The 26059-nt window shown below is 49.2% G+C and overlaps 1 protein-coding gene across 1 annotated transcript in view; it reads right to left on the reverse strand.

Moving 5' to 3' along the window:
• Positions 1–26059, reverse strand: part of PDE2A (phosphodiesterase 2A) — a 232187-nt gene that overhangs the window by 83375 nt on the left and 122753 nt on the right. The window contains exons 5-11 of the mRNA XM_078863181.1: positions 20888–21000; positions 20085–20137; positions 18127–18186; positions 15193–15358; positions 7894–7946; positions 3090–3164; positions 1207–1248 (exon numbers count right to left, since the gene is read on the reverse strand). Coding sequence (XP_078719307.1) covers positions 1207–1248; positions 3090–3164; positions 7894–7946; positions 15193–15358; positions 18127–18186; positions 20085–20137; positions 20888–21000 — 562 coding nt within the window. The remainder of the gene's footprint in view (positions 1–1206; positions 1249–3089; positions 3165–7893; positions 7947–15192; positions 15359–18126; positions 18187–20084; positions 20138–20887; positions 21001–26059) is intronic.

Genomic DNA, 26059 nt, shown 5'->3' on the forward strand with positions numbered 1-26059 from the left:
TACAGCCCTTTGACAATCTACTGCTCGATTTAGTCTTCCCCGTGATGTGTAAGTCATGGGGGCTATTGCACCATATTCGTAGGTTTTTTCGGTAAAGTCACGTAGGTAAAACATCAAAATTAATTAAAATAAAATAAAGATCACGACGTTTCGGAGGCAACACAAGTCTCCGTCATCAAGTGGGACCGTCACAGCCAGATTAGCTGCATCAAGTGAGGCAATGATTCAAGATGTAATCCCTTAAAAACAAGTTGAGGGAGGAGGAGAAGGGGGGGGGGGAGCTCATCAGAATGTGGTAGCCAATGCACCATGTTTCACCATGCTGGTCAGTGACGAATTGCCCGATGATGCTGGATGTAATTACCAGCGTAACGTCGTACAACTCAAAAACTGTAAATGTTGTGGATTCACTCTTCAACACACCGGTGGGCTAAAGCAGTGAACTTTTTTGTTTTTTGTCAACGTGACACTTTTTTGCTGATTGGCCGTGTCGGGTGGTGGGGGGTTACGACACATTTATAAACAACGCGATCTAACCCAAAAACGTGTATTATGAAGGAATGCGGTTGGGGGGGGGGTAAGGGCTCAGGACGGACTGGTTCAGACATCGCTCCCCAGTGATGTTAACTGTGTCCGAGAATTAAACTCAGGGCACCGGGTTCATGGGGCGAGGGTGGGGTGGGTGGGTGGGTGGATGGGGGCGGCACTAACCACTGCACCACTGCTCCTCCAATAATTTGTTTATCTTGCTGCTCATTATAGCCACGGTGACCGATTTCTAACGGAAACATCACTCGCCTTTGAAGCTCGGCCCGTCGGCCAGTATTATGCCCGCTTCACAATCGCGTTTGGCTCGCACGCTCCGAGATGAACACACAACGATGAACGTGTCACACGCTCCGCGATGAACGCACAACGATGAACGTGTCACACGCTCCGTTATGAACGCACAACCATTAATGTGTCACACACTCCGCGATGAACGCACAACGATGAACGTGTCACACGCTCCGTGATGAACACACAACGATGAACGTGTCACACGCTCCACGATGAACACACAACGATGAACGTGTCGCACACTCCGCGATGAACGCACAACGATGAATGTGTCGCCGAAGCAAGACGCACTTTTACAAACGAAGCGAACGTCTCGGTCACCGTGCATGGGGGCAAAATTCTGCGCCGGCGGCGACCGGAACTTACCGGAATGCTGATTTCTTCCTCCAGAACTTTGTCGCCAACAACCTGAAGAGGGAAAAAACAAGCTCGCGGAGATTGGTACACGATGCACGCTCATACTCCGCTCACTAAACAACAAACTCTGGTTCTAGATTTGAAGCTTTCGTGACTGCAAGGATTCATACTCTTAGTTTTTTCGGTAAAGTCAAAGGCTAAAATTTTTTTTTCTCAGCCCACGGTTAGATTGAGAGTTTTTTTTTCCCGCCCTTTAAAGCCGTAGACAGCATCTGAATAGGAACGACCGGGTGTTTATTTAATTCGTATCCTACAACAAAAGGATGGGGCGAAATAACGATGACGAGAACATCAGAGAGTCCGAGGATGAAAACAAACGAGTTGGCTTAATTATGTTTACAAACATTATTAGTGAGGCTTAAAAGATTTAATTTCACACACACACTACCCCCCCCCCCCCAAAAACATTACTTCATCAGTTATGCATAGTCACTGTTCGGTTTCGTTTGTACGGTCTCATTAATTCGGCGCGTGTGTGTGTGTTTGTGTTGCGTGTTGTTTATTTTGTCTGCTTCATTGCATTAGTCTAAAGGTACGCAAACTCGGCATGGTGTTTGCTTTTAATTTGTCCTTCACTCTGAAGGACCATTGCCTGAAACGTCCACCTAACACAGTCCAAATTATTGATTCATGTTGTGGGTGTATTATGAGTCGCGTCTGCGTGCCACAAGCAACAATACAACGCCTTAATTTTTTTATCCCTTACTATTTTTATCCTTTACGTACAGAAAACCAATATGTTCACTACGTGTAAGTTAACCTATTAATAACAAATATTGATGCATTTGTTTGTACAAGAAACTAACTCCGCTATTCATATCCCCAAGGTTGTGAGGCTCCAGAATTCCCGTTCTGAAAAGAAACCAACGAAAAAATGTCGGCAACGCCTACCGCCAAAGAAAACGTCTCTGAAACATAATCTCGTCGCATCGTTTGGAAATACACAATCTAAATGTGCCCTCCTCCACCCTCCTCCTGCACCCAATCGTAACGTCGCTCTCTCCCCAGTTCTTTAGAACAAAACGGCCGCAGCCAGACGGCCCCGTGGATTTGTGCGCCCGTTCCGCACAAAAGGGTCGAGAAGTCGCCGCGCCGAACGTGCGGATCGCCGCGACGTGAGCAAGCGGCGACCTCTCCGAGCGAAACTAAACCCGCGAGAGCAAAACCTGCAGCAACAGCCCGGCCGGCACGTCTGACACATGGCCCACGGCAAACGACGCCCAGCGCCTCTCGCTCAAGGGCGACCGGGAGGCACGGACAGCGAGCGAAAAATATCACCACATTTCAAAATGAATGAAATCAATTAAATAATTTACTTTCAATAATCCGCGTAAAAAAAATATACATGTCGCAAGGTCGCCACTGGCAGAGCACGTGATGGACGTGCCCACGGGCACGGGGCCAGGCCCGGCTGCAACTCTTCACGGATGAGGGTGGAGGGGGGCAGTAGAGCTGCTGTATGTGGGGAGCAACCATCGCAGTGAGTCACCGACGGTGAACTTGGCTGGTGTCAAAGGGACATCTGGTGGTGCAGGGCCCAGCACTTGCCGTTTGCCACACGCGCTGCGCTGGTGACGACCTTGCGCTGCCTCACCGTGACCTGGCTTCGAGAGGTTGCGCTCTCTGGGGGCTGAACACGGCCGCGGGTGCGTAACCGTCCGCAAAGTGACGCGTCGTCTGCTACGCAGCAGACGTTGGAGATGTCGTTCGCAAGAGGAGGCCATCACGTGCCGGGCTTCATTGTCCAAATTTGTTAAATTTGATAAATTACCCCCCCACCCCCACCACGTCCGCGCCACAGCATGTGGTGGTGCCGCCTGCGCCATGCGCACCTGGCAGAAGAGCTGGTTGGCATCCTCCGAGACGAGCAGCAGGCAGCAGCACTCGGACTGCGTCTCCTGTTGCAGCTGTGGGGGGGGGGGGGGGAAGCAACACCGCAGACAAGGGGAGGACGTTACCGCCGTGCGCGAGCGTGCGCGCCATCGCCGCTGTGCTGCCTCGCAGAGCGTGCTGTTCGGAACGACGTCCGACGTTTCACTCCGCTCGCCGGGAGCTTTTTCAGCAACTCGACGCAGTTGGCTTAAGAAGAAGCTGCGAGCACGTGGAGGCAAACGCCGGAGACGGTGGCGAACAGCGCGCGGTACGATCCGAAATCGCGTCGGGTAAATGCGAGGGGAACATTTGTTTCTTGCTCCGTGGTGCATGCCAAATCGTGAGTCGGAAGAATTTGTTTCAGGAGGGTGCTGCTACGTCGGGATGTTCGACCTCATGTGGGTGGAAAGTGAGGAAGCTGGAGAAAACACAAGCTTGCAAAAGGATGTCACTTTAAAGTACTGCACGGATGGATGACAGAATCCATAGCTGTGCTGTCATACTTTTGTCACCTGTCCTCCTAAAAGGCCACGTCTACAATGCCCCCAGTATTCTCACGCATGATTCCATCCAATTGCTAACGAGGCTCAACCCTTCTGAGATACATCACAGCAATTTCATCGTAGGCAATAGACTGGTTCTCAACTCTTTCCTCTCATTGACTGTGCCATCTGAGTTCCATCACTGCGCGAAGGTTTTTGCGTGCGTGTGTGTTTTTGTCTGCCAACAATGCTACTCGGTGGTGGGCAACGTGTCATCGGCCGATAAGTGTCATCGCCCGTCTGCGATTGTGCGAGATAGGGTTTGGCGACTCAAAAGTAATTCTTGATTTGAAGTTTTCGTGACTGCAAGGATCCATACTTTTTGGTTCTTTCGGTAAAGTCGTGATTTAATTTAGTTATTTTCATTTTATTATTTTTATTATTTTTATTTTTCATCTACGTGACTTTACCGAAAGAACCAAAGAGTATGGACTCAAAGGTTCAATGGCACACAAGACGTGTGCGCAGAGGGTACAATACCGATTTACAAAGCGTAGCATTTTGACGATATCGCAAGAATCCTGCAGAATAGGCGAGACATGCACATTGGCAAGGCTTGGGAAGAGAGGAGGAGTTAAACATAAGAGTTAGAGGTGGTGGAGAGCTGCAGGGCAGAGTGTGGGGTAAGGAGATGATGATGATGATGCTTTGATAAAGGCACAGTTCCAGACACTTCAGAGAGAAGAGAAAGTCACTCGTGGCCAGGGGATAAGAGGATGAAATTGAGCCTCGACTTGAACCAGAGGTGGTGTCTGTGCAGCGATAACCGAATGTCTGCAGCATTTACAGCGGGCATTGCTCTCGTGGGGTAAAAACGGGAGTTACAGTAGAGCACAAGTAACAAAACAATGTTAAATGACAAATGTTCAGTTTAGTTTCAGCTGAATGTTCCGGCCATTCGTAAAAATGACTTTTATCTTTTTTTCGGTGATTCATGAAGAAGAAGAAGAAGAAGAAAACAGAATCCACAGTAACGACGGCGACGAAAGTGGGGACATTAAACGATTCGGTCACAAATCTACGAAAGAAATCTCCAACACGAGAGCGAAAGCTGAAGAGCAAGTGGGGGATGAAGGCCCTTAAGTTTTTGACAATCGGCCCTCTGAGCTTGGAGCTCAGCGCAAATCTCGTGCCCATGCCGGAGCCTCGAAACATCGATTTTGCTCTCGAATCCACCACCACGTTTCAAGAAAACCGCGGCACAATGATTGCGCTCAAGTCACGGGTGCGCTCCCAAGCGTGACTGGGTGGGGGACACGGGGATCACGGTCCACGGTGGTCATAGGAGTATGACAAAGACAGAGATCCCCCGTGTAGTCTTAACAGACTGCGGGGGCAAGTGCTGTTAGCGAGCACCTATGAAGGCCAGAACGGTACACGAGGGGGGTGGGTGGCCAGCACCATGTCCTAGTGGCGATGTTTACACACCGCACCGGGTACTCATTTGAGGCTGAGTCGACCTAGGGGAGGCCCATGACCGGTTCAGATAATCGTCACTGGTGTTGGCCGCGAGCGGGAATCGAACCCGTGTCGCCGGGTTCATAGCGCAGCGCGCTGACCGCTACACTACCGCTCCCCACACACGTGTACACACACACACAACCCGCATCAACCGCTCCCACCCACCCTGGCCGCTATTCCGGCACGGAAGAGCCAGCACGCGCAACGCACACGCGCACACTCCGCCATCCGTGAAGAAACCCCGTAAATCTCAAAAGATTTCTCAGTAACCCCCCCCCTACTCACCCGCCCCTGCTCCCACCCCGCCCTCTGCCCTTGCGTGTTCCGTTCATCTGCCGCACGCTTCAGTGCCGTTTGTTTAGGCTGCGGCATTTACAGGAGGGCTCCACCACCGAGCACGTGATGGGAGCTTTACGAGAGGAGAGCCCGGCGTTGCTTCGCTCCGGAACGATCGATTTTGCGATAACGACGCAAGCTTGTCCGCAGACCTCCGTGCTGCTATCCTGGCCAAGGGAATAAACTACGGATTCAACAGTCCATACGCGGGGCACCGGATTTTCACTTGGATTTTAATAAACTATGTGCAAAAAAGCTTACTGTGTCGGTATTTTGAGACGTAGCTCTTTAATACAACGAGACACCAGCGCAGGGCAGAAGGTATAGATTGAGACCGAGGGTAATGGAAAGATGCCGTGGAACGAGATACGAGGATAGTGGACACGACTAGAGAGATAGGAGTACTTGGAACAGCCAAACCCAGATAATAATGGGACATTTTTGCTGAGAAGAATATGGAAATCTCTGGGTCTCTATGTAATTCTACGAATCTCTGTGTAAGGCTATGGATCATGTCAGTGTATGTGCATCTATGAATCTCTATCCAAGGCTATGAATATCTATTTAAGGCTATGGATCATGTGGGTTTATGTGCATCTATGAATCTCTTTGCAAGGCTATGGATCATGTAAGTGTATGTACGTCTATGAGTCTCAATGTAAGATGATGAATCATTTCGGTGTATGTGCGTCTATGAGTCTCTATAGAAGGGTATGAATCTCGATGCAAGGCTATGGCTCATTGCAGTGTATGAGTCTCGTAAGTATGCACAGTGGATGCGACACTCGAAGAGGCACAGTAGTAGACTCACACACAGAGAGAGAAATCCGAGCAGCAGAGCGCACGGAGTAATGGAATTTTTGTGGCTCATAAGAAGGAACAGATTATAAAAGCTATGGTTGGGCATATTCACGTTCAGCCAAACGTGCACAATGTTCTGGTTTATTAAATTAGTGCCATTATTGCAGAGGAAGAGAAATTACTGCCTAATTGGAAGAGTGGTTCGTGGAATGTTTTTCGTCGTTCCTGGTTACAGAAATGAACTGGGCTCTAAGACGTTGCTGGAAACTGCCGGGAGTCCGGATCGCAATGTGTGACTGTGTCTTTGTCTCTTGAAATACTTCAGTTATTTGTTTATTTATTTTATCGGCCAATACAAACATAATTCATGAGCAAAGTGACGACAATCGATGCACAAATATTACATTGTTTTGGTGGAATTCTAATACTGAATTATGAATTTAGTTTTTTCTTTTTACCAGAATAATATATAACACAGGTGTTTGCTCGATCCACCTATTTTAATGCAACATCATATTATTATAATTGTTTTCTAACTGGGTAATATGGTCCTACTCGGCAGTGGATAATTGCATTTCTGATGTTAATATTAAGACATCTGTTTAAGCCTCAAAGGCACATCGACTCCGTATCCCAAAAGAAATAGGCACATTAAACATCCGCCTCTGTTATTCCACCACTAACCTCTTTTCATTTGGTTCTCATTAGACAACCAACCATTCTGTTTGCTCAAATTACACGCGTAATGTTTGCAGGCGGATTGATTGCGCAAAATATTCAGCATTTTTTTCATGTTCTCCTCGCAAGCCCCCGCCCCCCCCGCCTCCAGAGTGGTAAGCAGAGAAATAAAAAAAATCATGCTTGTTGACACGGCCACATTCTGATCCAATCAACATGACCACACATTCAGCTTATTTGAGCTCTCTGGTTTTGGCAAAGCTAAACTAAACTACGATTAAACAATGTTTTTATTTTTTTTTACTGGGTAAGGGCCACTGAGCTACGGAGCTCTTTTTCAGAAGCGACCTAGCCACAAATGATGGCTCAACGAAAGTGGCTTTTCGTATGGAAATTTATAGCAGCCAAATGCTCTAAACGCGCGTTTATTCTAAATGTGGAGGAAAAAAACCGGAGGACCCGGATAAAAATACATTCTGACCACGTGGAGAACATGCAAACTCCAAATATACATGGGGTTTGGGATCGAAACGACGACCTTCTTTACAGCAGGCGAGGGAGACAATTTCTCGCCCCCACCAAGAGCGTGGTGCACACAATGTGGTGGCCACGCAGCGTGAGAGGAAAGACACGGGAGGGGATCACGCCTTCCAGCTGCTTGTGAGCAGCACACCTTTAAGTGTCGTCCAGTCTGATCGTTGCCAGCCTCCACGTATGTTCCTGCTGCGATGAGGCGTTCTCATCATTTTACTGACGAAGTGTTTTGGATTTTTTTTAGAATAAAAAATAATCGCAATAATTTCAAGACAGATTTAAAAAAAAACAACAACACCCTTTAAAACACGAAATGTAAGCGTTGAATTGACATCCCGGCTGGGTATGGGTGTGCTATCTGTGCCAAGGTCGATGTGTTTTGGGTTTAACTTCCCGTCGCACGCGTACTTACAAACTGAATGACCTTCAGCTGAAGGGAGGCCGCGTCGAGGTCATAAAGTTCCCCTGTGAAGAGAGAACAGGACGAGATGCAGCCAAAGTAGAAAGCATCGACACCACCACATTGAACTTCCAAACCACACCAAGGAACAGAAAGACGCTTCGTTCCACCTTCAGGAATTCATCACGCCAACGCTGGTCCGACGGCTCCGACCACGAGCCAACGTTGGCCCAACGTTACACTTTCACCGGGGTTGTGCTTTGCTGTTCGCGAAGCTCAGCGTGGATTTGAGCCACGACAGGGCTTTGATGGGTTGCCCACTGTGCATGCAACAGGTGTTATAGGCCGCGTTACGGGCCGCAGAGGACTGTTGTTGTAACTCCGCTATGCTCCTAATTCTATGTCCATTGCGCCCACCAATCAGCATTGACCAGCGAGGCGAAATTTGGTTCGTACAACCATCCCATTATTGACACTACGTGAGGAGCCATTCATCCAGCAGTGGAGTGAAAACGGACTGAAATCTTTTTTATTTTATTGTACACTTATATATTAAATATATGCCTCTCTGTCCCCACGATGAACGTGCCGCACTGTTTTGTACAGTGCAGTTGCATTTAAATGCAACATAAATGGAAATTGTAATCGTATAACTGCGGCGTAATAGCCCGACAGAGATGTGCAGATGTCAGCGATGAAGACGCACGATGTTACGTATGCCGAACAGAAATGCAAACCATTAAATTATAAGCGCGGTAGTCAATTTTATGAGTGTGTTTCTGGTTATAAAAGTAATGAATATAACAACCGGACAATATCGACGTTTAAAATTTAGAAGAAAAAAAATTTGAACAAAAAAAATTCGACCATACATCACCGGTGTGAGGGTGGCCAGACTATTTGAAACCGCTGGGTTTGACAGCAGCACGACGGGGTGCGGCAGGGGCCGCACGAAAGGCCACCAGTGGCTTGCGGGCCTTGCAATGAAGACTGCTGCCACAAAGCCTTGGGACTTTCTAGGCCAAAATTTCTAGACTTCAGTCCTCGCGATGCCTCCACGGTCCCGCCTCTTAGTGATGATCAATTTCCAAATGCACACGGAGGCCCCCTGCACACTGCACGCACCTGATGTTTGTTAACTATGTAACACGATTTTTGTTTCCTGGGTAGTAAGTGTTATTTTCGAATTGCTTATGCCTCGAAAGTGTAGAAAATGGCTAGTATTCCCCACAAACTTTGCGTTAGTGACCAGGACTTTACGTGAGGGAATGACACAAATGCGCACCACGTTTTCTCATTGACAATAGGTACATTTTTAAATATTACTGTCCTGGTCACAAAAGAAAAGTTTGTGGGGAACAATAGCCATTTTCTGTGCTTTTGAAGCATAAGCAATTAGAAAATAACACACTTACTACCCAGGAACAAAAACATTTTTGTTACACAGTGAATCACGGATATCTGTACCGTGAGGGCAGGTCACTGGGGCTGGTATCCAGAAGCAGTGGCATGATGTCCGACGTTTCGCTCAAAGTGCTGGGAGCTACTTAAGGATATTAATTCAAGCTTCCGGCACGTGGAGCGAAACGTCCCACTTCACGGCAAGCAACAAGCAGTACGATCCGAAACAACAAAATAACATTGAGGAGAGCGATATAGCATAACAGCAAAAACATATTTACGCAGTAACGCCACCGCTTTCCTGCGCAGAACAACGAAAAATAGGCAAAAACGGTTCGTTCGTTTTAGTTTTACACGGTAAAATACGCATTTTCTACACATTAAAGAGGGCAGAGAGATGACCTCTGGTGACGTCTGGTGAGCGTTCTGGCCTCTAAATGTGCTGAGAAGAAGGACCATTGGGTCAAAATGTCGCCTATTATGTACTTTGCCTTCTTAAGGCAACAGTGCTATTGACGAGTGCGTTGCGTTTTGTTTATCCATCACAAGGTCTCCACCAGCAGTTATACATCTTTACACTTAGAAGCAGGTGAGAGCAATTTGTCTCATCCTCAGCGTTATAATAAAATTGTCCAGACAGAAGAGGCAACAGGTGCAATGACTGCCAACTAATCCTTTATCCCTTAATGTCATCTACAGCATCAACCAATATCCATGTAATTGGTAAAGTAATGAAAGACAGACTGAACAGTGCCAAGAATAATGCATTCAGGGTCTGCCCATGTGCTCGCTTCTAAAGGTTAGCAGACAGACATGGGAGCCATGAAACGTGAAGGCGTCAGGTGATGCATGTTGACAAACTGGACGCCTTGGATTTGATCGAAAAAACTGATCCCTTGAAAGTCACACAACTGCAGGATTATTCATACGAAAAGTTAAATTTCTCTTTGGGGGGGGGGACGTACCATGCGTCACACCTGCCCCCCCTCCCCCCCAATATTTGTATGCACGACTTTCCCAATAACTTCTGCGTCGCTGGTAGACTGAAGTCAGCGTGCAACTAGTAGCCACAGCCATAGCGCAAGGTATACTGGATGTGATGGGCCGTGTGAAGAAATATTTTTCGCCGACAAAGACAGCTTCGGCTAAAATTAACTCCAGGCTTCCATGAGATGTGATGATCTACATACCGCATAAATATGACCCTAAATAAAGTTGCGCCAATAAAGTGTGAGACCTATTTAGAAGTTTGATGTTCATCAGCTAATTCTTTTACTTAAACTGGTGTTAAAGATGGCTGTTATTAAGCAGAATAACGGCGCATACCTTCAATGCCTAAACATATTTACCCCTTGTTATGTACGAATATATCGCAAGTATTTTTCAGTCATTACCAATCCACTTCTGGACGAAGGACCCCCCCCCCTCCCCCCCCCATGCTTTGTTGGTCATGGAGGTCACTTGACCATACTTCACCGTAATGGTCAGTGTAGGTTGGTGAAAGGGGGGTACCTATGACTGCTTCATATATAACGCGCTACCGATGTTAGCGGTGGCCAGGAATCGAACTCAGGTTACCAGGTACATAGCGCAGTGTGCAAACAACTCCACCAAATCCAACCCCCCGCCCTCCCCCCCCCAAAAAAAATCGAACAAAAAAGTTATCTTGCAACTGCACTTAACATTCCATGCAAACAAAAAATGCATCTCAATATTCATGTGTTTACCATTCCCCCGTAATTCGTGTGGTTTAATATTTCATCGTTGGCATTAAACTACTAAAGTAGGACGTGCTCCTGAGCCACTTCGAATTTTGCATCATTATTATTTATATCACTGAAATATAGTCTCCCATTCGCAGAGTGCCGTATCGAACGTTGCCATTCATATGCATAAGTGGCTTCTGGGCTGACGAGCTTGTATTATCTTCGACACGTCGAGCGCAGGCACAGTCTCACAAAAGGTGACAAGAAAAGCCATTTTAATGTCAGCATCCTCCAGGCTCCGCTAATGTGCCACGGAAAAGCCTGAAAACGCTTGTGGCCCCCTTAGATTAGCCCCATCAAAGGCGACTCGATGTTGGAGTCGGTAATGCCCCTCAGCGCATCTCTCCATCCGACACGTGCCGTAATTACCACTGCACCGAGAGGGAAAGAAAAGAATGAGGAAAACATACTTATCAGATATTATGCCACTGAAACCTAATGGAACTGTTGGGAGATTTGTGATGCATTCTCATAATTTATTTTATTTTATATCTTGTCAGGTGTTGTTTGCTGGTTTTTAATGAGTTCTCCTCACCACCTAATTTTCCTGTGTGACATTTGTTAAAGTGTTACCTGGATCACAGGAATGTAAAATAACGTTTTATTTTTTACATACGTATGAATCTTAGAATATATATTTTTAATGGGCAATATGTTTAAAACATCGCCTCGCCAACCAAATAATATATTTAAAAAGAACAGCTAGGAAAGGAAAAATATAATGCAATAAAAAATTCAGATGGCCGATCGACAATTGATTTTGAGACTTTGAAACTGCTTAACAAAATACATTAAAAGACAATTTAATTAAAAAAAGGTATTTAACAGACTCATTCAACCAGCATAAAATCAACAGTGGCGAGGCACTCCAAAAGTTGGGCCCCCTCTCTCTTTTTGCCGATGCAAAGTTACGTTAAAATGCACCGCTTTAGAGCCTTACATAATAAATAAATGAATACAACGCAAGAAAATAAATAAGAAATCAATACATGAATAAATAATATCACAATTTCAGATGCGGTGACATTTTAAACCTTTGGAGGCAACGGGCAGTGTGGATGTGTGTGTGTGTTGTGTGTGTGTGTTGTGTGTGTGTGTGTTTGTGTGTGTGTGGAGCAGTCATCTTAGTCAGTCGACCCGTGGCACCTGGGTCTGCCCCGTGACCTCCTGTCAGCGGGCGTTCGACACTTCAGGTGGCCTCAAGGTGCACACAGCCTGGCACAAGCGTCGTGTTGACGTCACCGCCACTTAGTGGCGAATGGCGGTTGTTGTTGTTGTTATGGGGAGCGGTGGTGCAGCGATTAGCGCTGCGCTGTGCTGCGAACCCTTTGATTCGTGTTATATTCACGGCAAACACCAGTGACGATTATCTGAACCGGTCCTGGGCATCCCCTAGGTCGACTCAGCCTCAAATGAGTAGCTTGTGCAGTGTGTAGTAAACATCGCCACTAGGGAGACAAAGGCGGTCAGGCGTGGTGCTGGCCACCCACCCTCCCGTGTCCCGTTCCGACCTTCATAGGTGCTCCCTAACAGCACTTGCCCCAAGAGTCTGTTAAGGCTATACGGGGGATCTTTGTCTTTGTGTGCCCGCGCGAGTGTTTGTTTGTGGGAGGGTGGTGCGTGCATGAATAAACCAAAACAAACAACGCCACACACGAAAAAAAATACTTGAGCGACCATGGGCCACTCCACGGAATGCGTAATGAGCCCTGGGCAAAGCCTTCACATCCACGGACAGAAGCTTTGTTATTTAGATGGCACACGCGATAGGGTGCCTCCCCACTAGCAGGTCCTTATCACCTGATCTACACACACGCAGACACCTCTCCCCCGAGCGCCCGAACTGACATTTGCGGTGTCGGCATCTGCAAAGCTGCTACAGCTCCCGGGTAATTAATATCCCACCTAGGGGGGGTGGGGGGGGGAGTTTGCTAAAGGTGCTGTCACCCCCTCCCCTGCTTGCATCTGCTGACCCTCTCTGTTCTCCACCCCTCCACCACCTCTCTCCCCTTCCTCCCCCCGTCACTCTCCGTCGCTCAGAGAGGTTCCCGACCGAGACGTGGCCCCCGTGCCAACTGCCGCCCCCCCCACCTGCCCGTGGAGTCGATTCAGAAAGACGTTGACCGTGTCCGAGACACACCTCCGCCGACACCTCACTTGCGATACGCTCATGTTGCCTGCGTGTCCGCGCCTTTGTCTTAGCTCGGTGTGGGGAGCGGAGCGGTGGTGTAGCGGTTAGCGGTGAGAACCCCGGCGGACCCGAGTTCGATTCCCGCTCGCGGCCAACATCGGTGAGAATTATCCGAAACGGTCCTGGGCCTCCCCAATGTCGGCTCAACCCTTAGATGAGTACCTGGTGTGATGTGTACAAAATACTGTGTACAAAATACTGTGTACAAAATACTGGCACTGGGGAGACAAAGGCGGCCAGGCGTGATGTTGTATACCCACACCCCCTCGTGTGCCTTGCCAGCCTTCATAGGCGCTCGCTAAACAAAACTTTCCCCAAAAAAGTCTGTCCAAGGCTACATGGGGGAATCTTTGCCTGGTATAGCGATCGCCAATGAAGGCCGGAGTGGCACACGAGGGGGTAGTGCGGCCAGCACCACACCCGGCCACCTTTGTCTCCCCAGTGCCGATCTTTACGCACTATCTACCAGCTACTCACAAAATATGAAGCCCTGGTCAGTTTCACTGCGTCAAACGACTGGACGAACATTGCAATTGTTTGTCTTTTCGGTTGGGAACGTGTGGCAGGGTTTCTACGTTTTCATTATTTTTGGCTGTTGTTTAGTCCCAGCACAGCTGTTCATCACTGACGAGATCCAAAATGCTGAAGGGCATTTCAGTGGTTCCCTGCGTATCTCGAGTGGAAACACAGTCACGTGTGTGGTGCATATTTTAAGAGCTCTATGACGGCACTTGGGTTGTAATAAGCACACCCCCCGCCTCCCCCCGCCCCCCGCAGGCCCAAATGACATGAAACTATTTCAACAACGTTTTTCTTATTTTTAAATCATTTATATTAAGTTCAATTGCTTGCTTGCTTGCGCGCTTACGACCATGCAAATCTTTCGGTCGTTTTTTAACCCACTTCCCGTGATCCAATCGAGCTGACATTTTGCACACAGACTCGTTGTGCGTGACAATACATTTTCGTGAAAAATTTTTTTCCAAAATGTTACACTTTTTAGGAAAAAATAAATTATATTTCATTACCAATTGCTTAATGGTGGCAGGCAATCATCTGACCCATAGGTGGCAGCCATCTCAAGCCAGAGGACGAGAGGACTCTAGCCGCCACGCATATAAAGGATTTATAGTGAAAAACTTTGTTTTTACGGGTTAATTTTTACCAGGTAAGGCCCACTGAGCTGTACAGCTCTTTTTCAGAAGCGACTCGGTCACAAATTATATCTCGACGAAGTGGCTTAATCACGTGGACATGTTTAGCAGACAAATACTCTGCGTTTGTATATTTTAGCGCTACGACTGACGATCAGTCTGCCAATAGGCCGATGACTAAAAGAGAACGTATTCATATTCAGACACTGAACGGAGGTCTGCTTGTATATATACTTCATCTATCACCCATAACACTGCGCAACAACGCTCAAGAGCGTTTGTGTACGACACAGTTAGTTTTTTTTGCGTTGAACAGGTCCCAATCATTTAGACGGAGTTCTCTAGCAGAGAGCGCACGGCAGACCTGCAGCATTTGTTCAACAATCCTGAACTCTGGCAATGAGATCCAGATGGTCAAAAGTGGTCAATGAGAGTTCGCTGCCTTTAACAAATGTTGCTGGATGATATTTGTCTGGGAAGCCAATAGGCCGATTAATGCAAGCTGCTTTATTTTGTGTGTGAAGAGACAGATAGGAGGTCTGTTTAGATACGTTGTTACGCATTTTGCTCTACAAAAAAAAGTGTAATGTGTTTGTATACAAAACATTTTTCATAGCAGATTATCTCTCTCTCTGCCACGAAGAAGAGCGATTGCCCAACATGTCATAAATATTCCATATTACGTTTTTTATCCTCTTTGAAGGGGGCGGTATTATTGATCAATGTGTTTAATTCTGCGTGTGCATCACTGCCAAACGCAGGATCCCAAAAGGCTAATAAGTCAGTTGAGTCAACTCACCGCAGAGCTGCAAGATCTTGTGGTCTGCCGAGTCATTGTCGTCCACTGCCTGGCACCGATTGGTCAGTCTGGCTTTTGGCAGAGAATTCTGGGTGCAAGGGAGTCCCTTGTGGGACTGCGCCGAGGGGCGAGGAACGGCGGCCATCCGATTGTAGCAAACGGCAATCTGATGGGGAAATTGCAAAAAATATATATATATTCTTTAAAATTCATAATGAAGAAAACATTCACAACATTTTTTATTCAACTTGTACGACAACCTCACGTATCTTATGCTATAAAATCAGAAATTGTATTTTTGTTAACGACGCACAAAAGAGGTTAATTGCTAGCAGATACATACAGATATTTAACCTCCATGATAATCACCTGGACTTTTCAGAATCTCATCACGTCTTGGAAACTACGCAGGAATAGTCATTGGATGGGCGGACGCCATCCGCAAAACACAGGCTTGCTGTGGGGTGGGGGCCTATATTTTGGGCATCAGAGGGTAGTACAGCAACATTCACTGTTGTACTATGCTCCCTTCCTTCACCAACCAGCCAGCGTGGTGAAATATGGGCAAATAACCCCCCGCGACCCGCTCGGTGTGGAGAGACCCTCATCCAGCAGTGGATTGACAAAAGGACTGTACATGTGCATGATGTATGTCAGTCTTTAAATGTCGTGAGCAAACGCAACCCGTTGTCATCAGCGCACTTTTAATCTGCAATGATTAGTTTCGTAATGCTGAATTATAACAACAATAATAACAATTACGTTAATATTCAGATTATAAGATGCAATTTCCCCATCCCCACCCACCCCTGTCTTTTGAGAGCAAAACGTTGCAGAAGGGGTTTTCTAACTTTGTTTAAGCGCAATGAGTTGCAGGCGCTCATCAAATATAAAATAGCATCAGGCATCGGACGCAAGTTTTTGAGTGCGTTTTTTTTGTGACTTTCTGCAGTTGTCTTATAATCTGGAGAATACGGTAATAGAAGCAAATTATAGCATTGAACAGTGCCCGCGATAAGTGCATCATCAACAGCTCATTAGCACGCAAGCAGACGAAGTGGAGGAGGAGGAAGGGGGGTAATACAAACATGACGCTGGCGCGTTCCATTAATCATATTTTCAAAGCAGTGCGTGCGTGAGCACAACGAAGCAAAACATCTCATTCATTAGCGGCGTTCGACGCCTGCACGGAGGGGCATCGCGAAATACACCCCCCCCTCCGCCCCCCACGGCTTTCTTCTTAAGCCACATTGGCTCGGCAAAAAAACATAAAGTGGGAAAATAATACAAAGGCAGGGGGCACGGCACAGATGCGAGGATCTCATTAGGATGGATCGTGGACAAAAGTGCGTTCGTCATTAGGTGCAACAGCGGAGAGAGCGTGAATCTTTCAAGACACGAGCAGCAACCGTTGAAATGCGTTGACCTCTGGCGCCGACCCCCCCCCCCCCCCGAGGGTCCGACTGATAAATTGTGATAATGGACTGTTTAAAAACGCAACGTTCGATTCTTCTGAAGTTGCTCTTGCTCTTTTCTCTCCCTCTACAAAAAACCGCACGACAACAACAACAACAACTCACTCTCCTTGGACACCACTCAGCCCATTGAAGGTGTCGTCAATTTGTCATTGACGGCAAGGCCGAAAGAACATTGCAAAGCGGCAAATCTAACCGGACGTCAACATTAGCAGTCACCTCCCGTGACGGACAGACTCCTTCGCAACGGCGCACAGAACGTAGGCTTTTCAGCGACTAATTCCATCGACACATTGGGAAGGGGGGATGTGAGCACGAACGCACCTGTGGAACACATTACGTGTAAATGGAAAGGGGCAGCCCTGAAATTTCTCGCTCAAACCACTGCCGGCAGCAAAAAGGGCCTTCACAAAACGGAACTTTAGAGAGGCTTCTCCTGGTCATCCACACTGAACAGAGTTGCCCACACTTTACCCCACAGCACACGCGCGATCTGCCGAACAACCGTGCTGTAAACCATTGGCGCTGCTGGTTGGAGAGGAGACGGTGGGGGAGATTTAAGAAACTTGGACCAATGTTGTAATCTAAACTCAGCTCCTTTGAGTTGTCCGGCTTTGGTAAAGCTAAACTAAACTACGGTTAAACTTTTTTTTATTCTAACAGGTAAGGTCCACTAAGCTACATAGCTTTTTTCGGAAATGAGCTGGCCATAAATGATAGCTCAACGAAGTGGCTTATCACGTGGAAATTTATAGCAGCCAAAAACCCTGAACACGTGGTGGTGATTTTAAATGTGAAGAAAAAAACCGGAGGAATCAGAGAAAAATCCAGGTGACCACGGGGAGAGAGACATGCAAACTCCAAATATACAGGTGTCAGAGTCGGGATCGAACCCACGAACTCCTGCATACCAGGCGAGGTGGTTAACATCTCGCCACCATGGCATCGAATGAAACTGGTGAATTCTGAATTACAAATCCATTCTGAGAACCCCTCACACCACAACAACATCCGTGAGATTTTAAACCGCCCCCCCAAAAAGGCACGATGTACTGTAATAACCCAATAAAGAGCTCTTTGTTGCTGGCAAGGGTTTGACATTTGTTGGGTCATTAGAGAAAGAACAAGTGTGCCGTACTGCATCAGAACAGCTTGTGAGTGTGGCCTCGTCATCATCCACGTGCCAACTCCGCGGGCAAAACACATCCAAAACTGTCGCCGTCAAATGCGGAAACACGGGGAAGTGGCACTCGCCACAGTACTCCTTTTGAAGTTTCAGATCAAAATCCGTCGTCAAACGACCGCGTACTTCACGCGGAATCGATGCACGGCCAGCGATGGACAACAAGAAAGGCACCACGAGCGCACCGAGCGCAGGGCGAGCTGAACGCTTCGACCGAGGAGAGATTACGGCATCTTCCGTTCGCGTCCGAACGAGGAGGAGGTGGAAGTTGCTTACGTGCTTCTCCAGGAACGAAAGCGACGCGTCTTCCATGGGCGACAGCTGTTCGCAGAGCACCTGCGGAAGGGACAGCGCTGCGTGAACGTTCCGATCCGTCACGCGTCCCGGCCACGCACTGTTGAAAGCAGGCTGATGTAACGTTTTGTGGAATTTGGTTGAATGTGATTGCGTTTAATAATTAACTGCATTCACGTATATGTATACTGTCAAATACAAACATCCCCGCTTCCTCTCCCCGTATAGCCTTAACAGACTGTTGGGGCAAGTGTTGTTAGCTGGCCAGCACCATGCCCGGCCGCCTTTGTCTCCCTCGTGGCGATGTTTACACGCCACGCCAGGGACTCATTTCAGGTTGAGTCGACCTAGGGGAGGCCCAAGACTGGTTCAAATAAACGTCAATGGTGTTGGGCCGTGAGCGGGAATCGAATCTGGGTTGTGGGGTTTGTAGCGCAGCGCGCCAACCACTACGCTACCGCCCCTTCGCTAAAACACACACAGACACACTGACCGTGATTCACGATTCGTCTGTTGGCATAGATCGCGTGAGTCGAATAGCGATGGGAGCTACTCACCGCACCTCCACCACCCGACGCGGCCAAACAAATTGAGTTGTCACGTGGGGAAACGCGTGCCAATTCGTATTTGTTTCAAGAACACGTTGATAAAGGAAACCAAGCACCTTGCTACCGTTATACACGATGTGTCGCTGGCGATTGCAGCTTTAGACCTTAAGTGAATGTGCTTCCCGATCCGGGTCCTTAAAACAAGTTCAACATCGTGGTGAAGTATGGTCAATCGACTCCCATGACCGGGTGAACCCGTGGGGAGGCCTCCATTCAATCAGCAATGCGCTGGCAAACGGTTTTGAATTATACATTCATGCACGGAAATGATTTAAACGTACCGCCTTACAGCATACCATTCCCATTACGAGTCGGCATTAACAGCATACTGGTTCTGTTGTAAGGCTGTGTCAGTGATGACGGTGGCAACCAATAACAACTTTGGCTTGTACATCCCTTTGCAAAATAGAGTCACCCTAATGGTCAGTGCTGGTTGGTGAAGAATGGGGGGGGGGGGTGTGTGTGGGGGGGGGGGCAGGACTGGTTGAGATATCACTCGTCGCTGACGTTAGTTAACCTTGCGTGACAACCAGACTCGGGTTGCTGCTGGGTTCGTAGCGCGGGACGTAGAGCGCTGCGCCACGCCAATGCTGCATTGCGGCTCGTGCAGTGAAGTGAATCTGGCCCCGGTGGCCCAGCGGTGGAGCGTGCGGGGCTCGCGGTGGGAAGGTCGGGAATTCAAATCCTATTCGGGGGGATCGACTGAGCCCATCGTCTCTCCGTGGTTATTAAGAGGAGTGCCACGCTGTCGGGGAAAGTCGACAGTGGTTGTCCAATAGATAGACCTGTCCCTGTCATAGGAACGTGGAATTTCCACGCCTGGCTCAGGGCTTGTCACGCCGGAGATGGACACTTAAATGCTTATTTAAGCAGGAAATCGCTTTGAGTTGACATTTGACTTGAGGACTGGACAAATGAAACACACACAAAATTGATCCTGAACTCGTGGTGATGGGGGGGGGATGGCGCTTGGCAGGCGCGTGGGATGAATCGTCACACTCGCAGCGTGCGGTCTAGCCGAGGAGCTCGGCTGACATTCCCGTACCGAATTTACCTTGGAACCGAGAATTGGAGAGGCACAGCGGGGAGCTTTTCAAGCGGAGTGCAGACTGCCGTGACCGGGGCTGAGAGCCATTGCCGCAAGTGACAAAGTGCCCTATTATTCAGATGCAGGTGCTGTTGCCAGCCACACTTCGATTAGTGCGGGGGGGTGGTGTTGAGTTTGTAGGGCCTTGTTCGGGCCGAAGTGAGGGCAGGGCACAGTGAAGTTTCAAATGGTATCACGGTGGGTTGGCGAGCGGCGGCGGAAAACGATCAGCTGTTCGTACTCACCAGCACCACGAGGGCCACGTGACCGGAGCTGTCCATCACTGGTACGATGACCACTGCCCAATGGATAGCGGGCACACGTGCAGCGAGAAGGATCGTGATATCAGAGAGAGAGAGAGAGTAGGAGGGAGAGAGAGCGAGGGAGAGAGAGAGAGATAGACACGAACAGGATGAGAAGGGAAGATGGCATTTAAGGAGTGCGGGGAGAGGGAAAGAAATGGCGCGGAGGGGGGGAGGTGGGGTGGGGGAGAGGAAGATAAAGATGACATCAATTATTAATATTTAAACATTTACCCTGTTAAAGCAATCGGTGCATGTGCCATGAGACGCACAGAGGACGCGTGTGGCACAGATGGCAGCGTGTTGTGTAAGCAAATGTCAAACTTAATCATTAATGAAAGTTCCGTGCAATAAATATTATAGTGGCACCTCCGCTGCCAAGGGAGGGCATAAATTCAAAAGGCATTCAATTTTGCGGCGCGATGCAAATCTGCCGCCCGTAAACACAAACGTGCACCCCCGATGGGGTGATTGCATCTCGCAAGCGAAGCAGCGCTGAGCCTGGTTAGCCACTTGCGTGGGTGACCACCTGGCCTTCGTTGTACGCATGGGGGGGGGGGGTCTGCGAACTGGTCGGAGAAAATCGGCAGTCCCGAGTGCCACGCCAGTAGCATTGTTCGTGTTGCAGGTCACAAGGTCGCGAGCCAAACACCCAGCAGTGGTTCTACTCAGCTCGCCGAGGTCTGCAAATCGAGTGCCGCTCTCCACCACTAACCCCGCCGGGGCTCCCCCACCGCGAGACGCACCTCTCTTGCCGTCGGGCAGAGGCTCCGACAGGAGGGAGGGTGCCGCGTCCCTCCTCCGGTCGGCGTGGTCGAGGCCGCGGCACTCGGTGCGGCTTCCCTTATCCACCGCCTCCCTGCAACAGCAAAACGGGCGACGCGGTTTCAGAAAAGGGAGCAAACCGACCCCTGCCACGCGTCGTCGCGACCGCGCCCCGCCGCTCCGTCGCGATCGGTCGGCCCGACGCCGGGCCAACAGGTGATGTGTCGGTTTTCCTTCGCCTCTTTTGCAAAAGTGGAGGCGTACCCCCCCCCCCCCCCCCGTGGAATGTTACTGCTTCCGTAATCGACCGGGACATCCGAGTAATTTTTCACCAGCTACAGCGCTGGCCTCACAACGTATGCATGTTGAACTTCTGTCGCAACCGTAACGTAGCCAACCGTGCCAATCTGAATATGGCCTGGGGCCAAACAGGGCCAGGGGTGGGGCGAACAGCGTGTTCAATCGTAACACTGCGAGGACGCAGTGCCGTTGCGTCATCTACGCACGTCTTGTATCGTACGTTGCGTGTCAGCGGCATAGCTCGGCTTGTGCCCTTCTGAAGCGTGACAGGTTGGCTCGGCATGGTCCTAATGTGGCTCGGGTTTTTAGTGGAAAATACTCAACCAGGTAAGGCCCACTGAGCTATAACGCTCTTTTCCAGAAGCAACCTCGCCACAAATGATAAGCTCAACGAAGTGGTTTATCTAAACGCATGTTTCTAAATGTGGAGGGAAAAACCGAAGGACCTGGAGAAAAATTCCACACGACCAATGGGAGAACATGAAAACTTCAAATCTATAGGCATCAAGGTCGGGATCGAACCCACGCCCTCCTACATGCCAGGCGAGAGAGTTAACATTTCGCCACCGCGACGATAATTCATCTCAGCATGGCAGTTTCAAGAGAACTCGTGGCCACTGCAGTCGTTTAGGGGTGACCTCACCATCTGCGATATCTCTCAAGATCATCCGGCCGGCCAAAACGTCGAGATCTTTCATTCCCACACGGTAGCAATCGCAAAAAAAAAAGTTAATACCATCAACGAATCTGTTATTCACGTCTACAGCAGGCTGGCGAAGGGGCCCCAATAAGCACGGGCGTGAGAATATCGTGGACGCTCACCGATTACCGTGGCCACTGTTAAGCGTCAAAGAAGAATCGGCGCAGCCCGTGAATGCCGCTGGACGCGAGAGTCAGTTGTGGCCAAGGACACCGGCTCGTCGTTTTAATTAAGCTCAGCCACTCGGACGCAGCGAGCCTCACGGAGGACCACTGACAAACCTAAATCCAATAAGCCCATGCTGCCATCCTTTAAATGGAGAAGCGAGCAGTTGAATTGTGATTGAGCTTGAAAAAATATAAAGATGTAAAATTCTAAAAAGCTGTGAAGCATTATCAAAGCAAGCCTTTGGCTCGCGCGCATTTATCGCTCGGAATTTAATTGGATTCATTTTTTAACTTTAAGAATCTCCGCAGAGGATGGACATCTCACGGCCTCAGCATGTTATAAGTTGTCAGTTGGGCCAGGAAAAATTAATTGAAGGGTGATGGCAGAAATACGGCGCAGGAATGGCGTGACGGCCAAAACAGATTAATATTGACAGCGATGCACCCGCCAATTCAAGGCAAGTGCCCTCCGATTCAGCCAAGGGCCTGAATTCTACAGCCTACTTATTGGTCTTATACATATAATACTAATTGCCCATTAAATATGATTAATATTGCATTTGTATGAGAAGGGAAAAAAACTCAGAGGTTCTTTTGGACACCTAAGCTAAGCTTCGTAGACTGTGTGACGGAAGGCTGACGATATTTTTCACGATTCAACATAGCCAATGAATTCACTTCGAGAAAAATAAACTTGAGCTCGAACCTAGTTGTCGTCGTTGTTGTTTTCAAATCCCCCTCGGTGCGCTCGGCTCCATTCCTCGAGATTTTATGAAAGACGCTAAATAACCGAAAATATGTATTATGATTATTACTGCCAATCTTTAACGGGAGGCCGGTAACGACCCTGCCGCGTGGGCCACGTGGTGGGAATCACTGCCACGTTTGTCCGTGGAGCCGGGCGCGCGGAGGACATCGTGAAAGTAGCGTTCGCGAAACGTGACCACACAGCCATTAGCTGCCATGCCCGGAGAGATGCATCGGCATTGTTATTTACGGCAGCAGATTTAAACTACGTTTCGCCATCGATCGATATTCCTTTGATGATTTCATTGGGTCAGATACACTGGCGGCTCGGTGGTAGAGCAAGCAGCTCAGCATTTGGAGTGTTGCAATAAAGAAGGTTGCGAATTCGAATCGCGGTTTTGGAGTTCGTCGTCCCTCCGGGGTCAGCCAAATAAGTGTCACATTGTGGGCGAAGTCACCAGTAGTTGTCTTGTACATTCTCACCCCCGCTATAAAGATGGAGAATGTCTATAGCTGGCTCACGGCTGTAAGCAGGATACGAACATTCCCGTGACGATGCTCATTTGCGCAGGAAGTCGCTTTGACCTAAACTTTAATAAAGCAACGAGCAGTCTGCGGTTGTGCCTCCGCTCAACGCTGTTGCTGCTCGCATTAAGCATGCACGGGAGGGTCTCTCCTCCGATTCACAATAATTCATGCGGCAGCCGAAGATCAACTCGTGTGTATTTACCGAGCATCGTTTTAAAAGTCACCGAGTCCATTTTTCACAGGGCGTCTTAAATAACCCAAAAAAATAATTCTTCACGCGATACGCAAGTAACGCGTGGTGCAGGCTGCATTAACAGGTCCCCAAATCTCATTAAGATTATTTTTTGTGCGAAGGACAGAAAGCCATTACAAGTCTGAGTGGATATTAGATTAATGAGCCCTGCACCATAAAAAAGATAATTAATATTTCATAACCTGGACATGCACGCCTTCACTGTTTCCAATACCGGGGTTACCCCCTCCCCTTATCGCTCCCATCTCTTGTTTGCAAACGGTCTGAACGGCAAATCGCTCATCCAAGAAACCACCATTTGTCATCGTGGCTCCACGGTCCCTCTGCCTTAGACTTTAATTTCGTGAATGAAATGCGAAAAGCTAAAAAATATTGTTTCAAAGGTGATGAGAAAAATTAAAGAAAAAAATGTAAAGGTTAACGAATCATTAAAGCCGCCAAATGCGGCGGCTGCCACGTGGCGGTCGTTCGTCAAACGAGATGGACAAAAACAAATCTGTCGGGCGACGTTAACCTCCTTTAACCGCTGCAGCCACTGTTGGCCAGGTCACGAGCGCCATATGCAGACTCATTGCCCATTGCGCACCCGGCGAGAAAGAGGATTTCGGCACGATAGAGCGAGCAGGGAGGGTGGGGTTTGGAGCGGGGGGTGCAAAGGTGGGCATCGTAGTTGTGAACTTCGGCGCGGAGATCTGAACGGAGCAGATTCCTCTCTCGCTCAGGACGATCCATCGCAGACTCGCGTCGCGATGATCACATCACCGCAGTGGCAGACGTCTCGACCCGCAATCGGAGGCGTTGCGAGTTAAAAAACAACGGTCGTGGGGGTGGGGGGGGGGCAAGCAGCCCATCGTCATTGATCGTCGTTATTATCACACGCGATCAATCCACCGCCGGACGACGGGAGCTCCAAGCTGTCACCATCTACAACCGTCCAGCACCTGCACACCGCTCGGTCAATGTGGTGGACGTCCTCTCTTCGATGCCTTCCCTCTCCTTTGGCTGCACACCCCCCCCCCTCCTCCACGTCATGCAATTAAACACGACGTGGAGTTGTGAAAATAAGGAGTGCACAGTCCCACGTCAGCACCACCGCTGTACGAAGGCCTCCGCGCATCGTGTCGTTCGTGGAGGTTGTTTGGCCGCGCTTCGCAGGGCTGGTCTGCGCTGGTTCAAAAGAGAGTTTGGAACTCGGGACTGGGTTTAGATACGACTCGCCACCAACGGTAACCACGGCCGGGAATCGAACTCGGGTGGCGAGGTGGCGAGGTTCGCAGCACAGTGCGATAACCACTGCGCCACCTCCTCTCCACCCCAGGCAACGCGGAACAACAAAACATCCCACGTTGAGATTTTGAAGAGTGGCTTCGATGACAATAACACAGGGGGAGTGGCCCAGGCCTTTCCGCTCGCCGCTGCTGGGTGGCGCGACCCCTCACCTGCTACCAAGCACGTGCTGTTACCCCCAGAGCACTTTAGAGCGGCGTATCAAGCAATCGACATTACGCATCGAAAGGCCGACGTCATTGTAGCTGGTGTGGTGTGTAAACATCACCACTGGGGAGACAAAGGCGGTCGGGTATGGTACTGGCCACCTCCCGGCTCGTGGGTCGTTCCGACCTTCATAGTTGCTAGTGAACAGCACTTGCCCCAAACGTCTGCAAAGCCTCTACGGGGGACCTTTATCTTTGTGTGTGTGTTTATGAATTAGGCCGGGTTCGCTTATTTGAAGACTATGTGGACTGTCCATTATTGCAAGTGCTTGGATACCCTCTCAGCAGTTGACATGGACGTTTAATTCTCCATCAGAGCGCGCGAGTAAAAAAACGTGGCCGGACAGCTTCAAAATTGCTTCCCGTGATAGGCGCCTCTTAAATAATCTCTTGCAAAACGCATTAAACTGAAATGGCCAAAAGCCCCGCACTCCGCAAACGAGCACGCAAGGTTATTCGCTGGATGCGTGCGGATGCTCAGAATGTGCCGCACAAAATACCGACCGAGAGCGGGGAGACAACGAACTTGTTCCGAGCGTCGCTCGACCGCCACGTGTACGGTCGCTACACGAGCGCCACTCGATTTGGCTCGAGGGTCCGCGAGCCCCAATTTGGTCGCGACGATCGCGAGGCCGCGGGTGCTCGCGACGGTCGCGCAAGCTCTCGAGAGGGAACCTCGGGTTAGGGTTTTCGTTTCTCACATTTCTGCGGGGCGCGCCAAGGCTGCGAGCGTCGCTCACGCTGCGCAGAGGTCGCAAACGGGTTTTGATTCCTTACCCGTACCCGTACCCGGCCGCACCAGGGTCGCAAACGGCTTACCCGTACCCGGCCGGGTACGGGTAGCCGGGTATCGGGTAGTGTACGGGTATCGGGTACCCGGTTGCGACCTCTGACGCGGCGGCGTGCCTCCCACGGGCAAAGGCATCGTCGGCGAAGACCCCCGTCGGCTACAATGGAGCCACATT

This window comes from Lampetra fluviatilis, chromosome 15 (assembly GCF_964198595.1).
Source record: "Lampetra fluviatilis chromosome 15, kcLamFluv1.1, whole genome shotgun sequence".
Lineage (NCBI taxonomy): Eukaryota > Metazoa > Chordata > Hyperoartia > Petromyzontiformes > Petromyzontidae > Lampetra > Lampetra fluviatilis.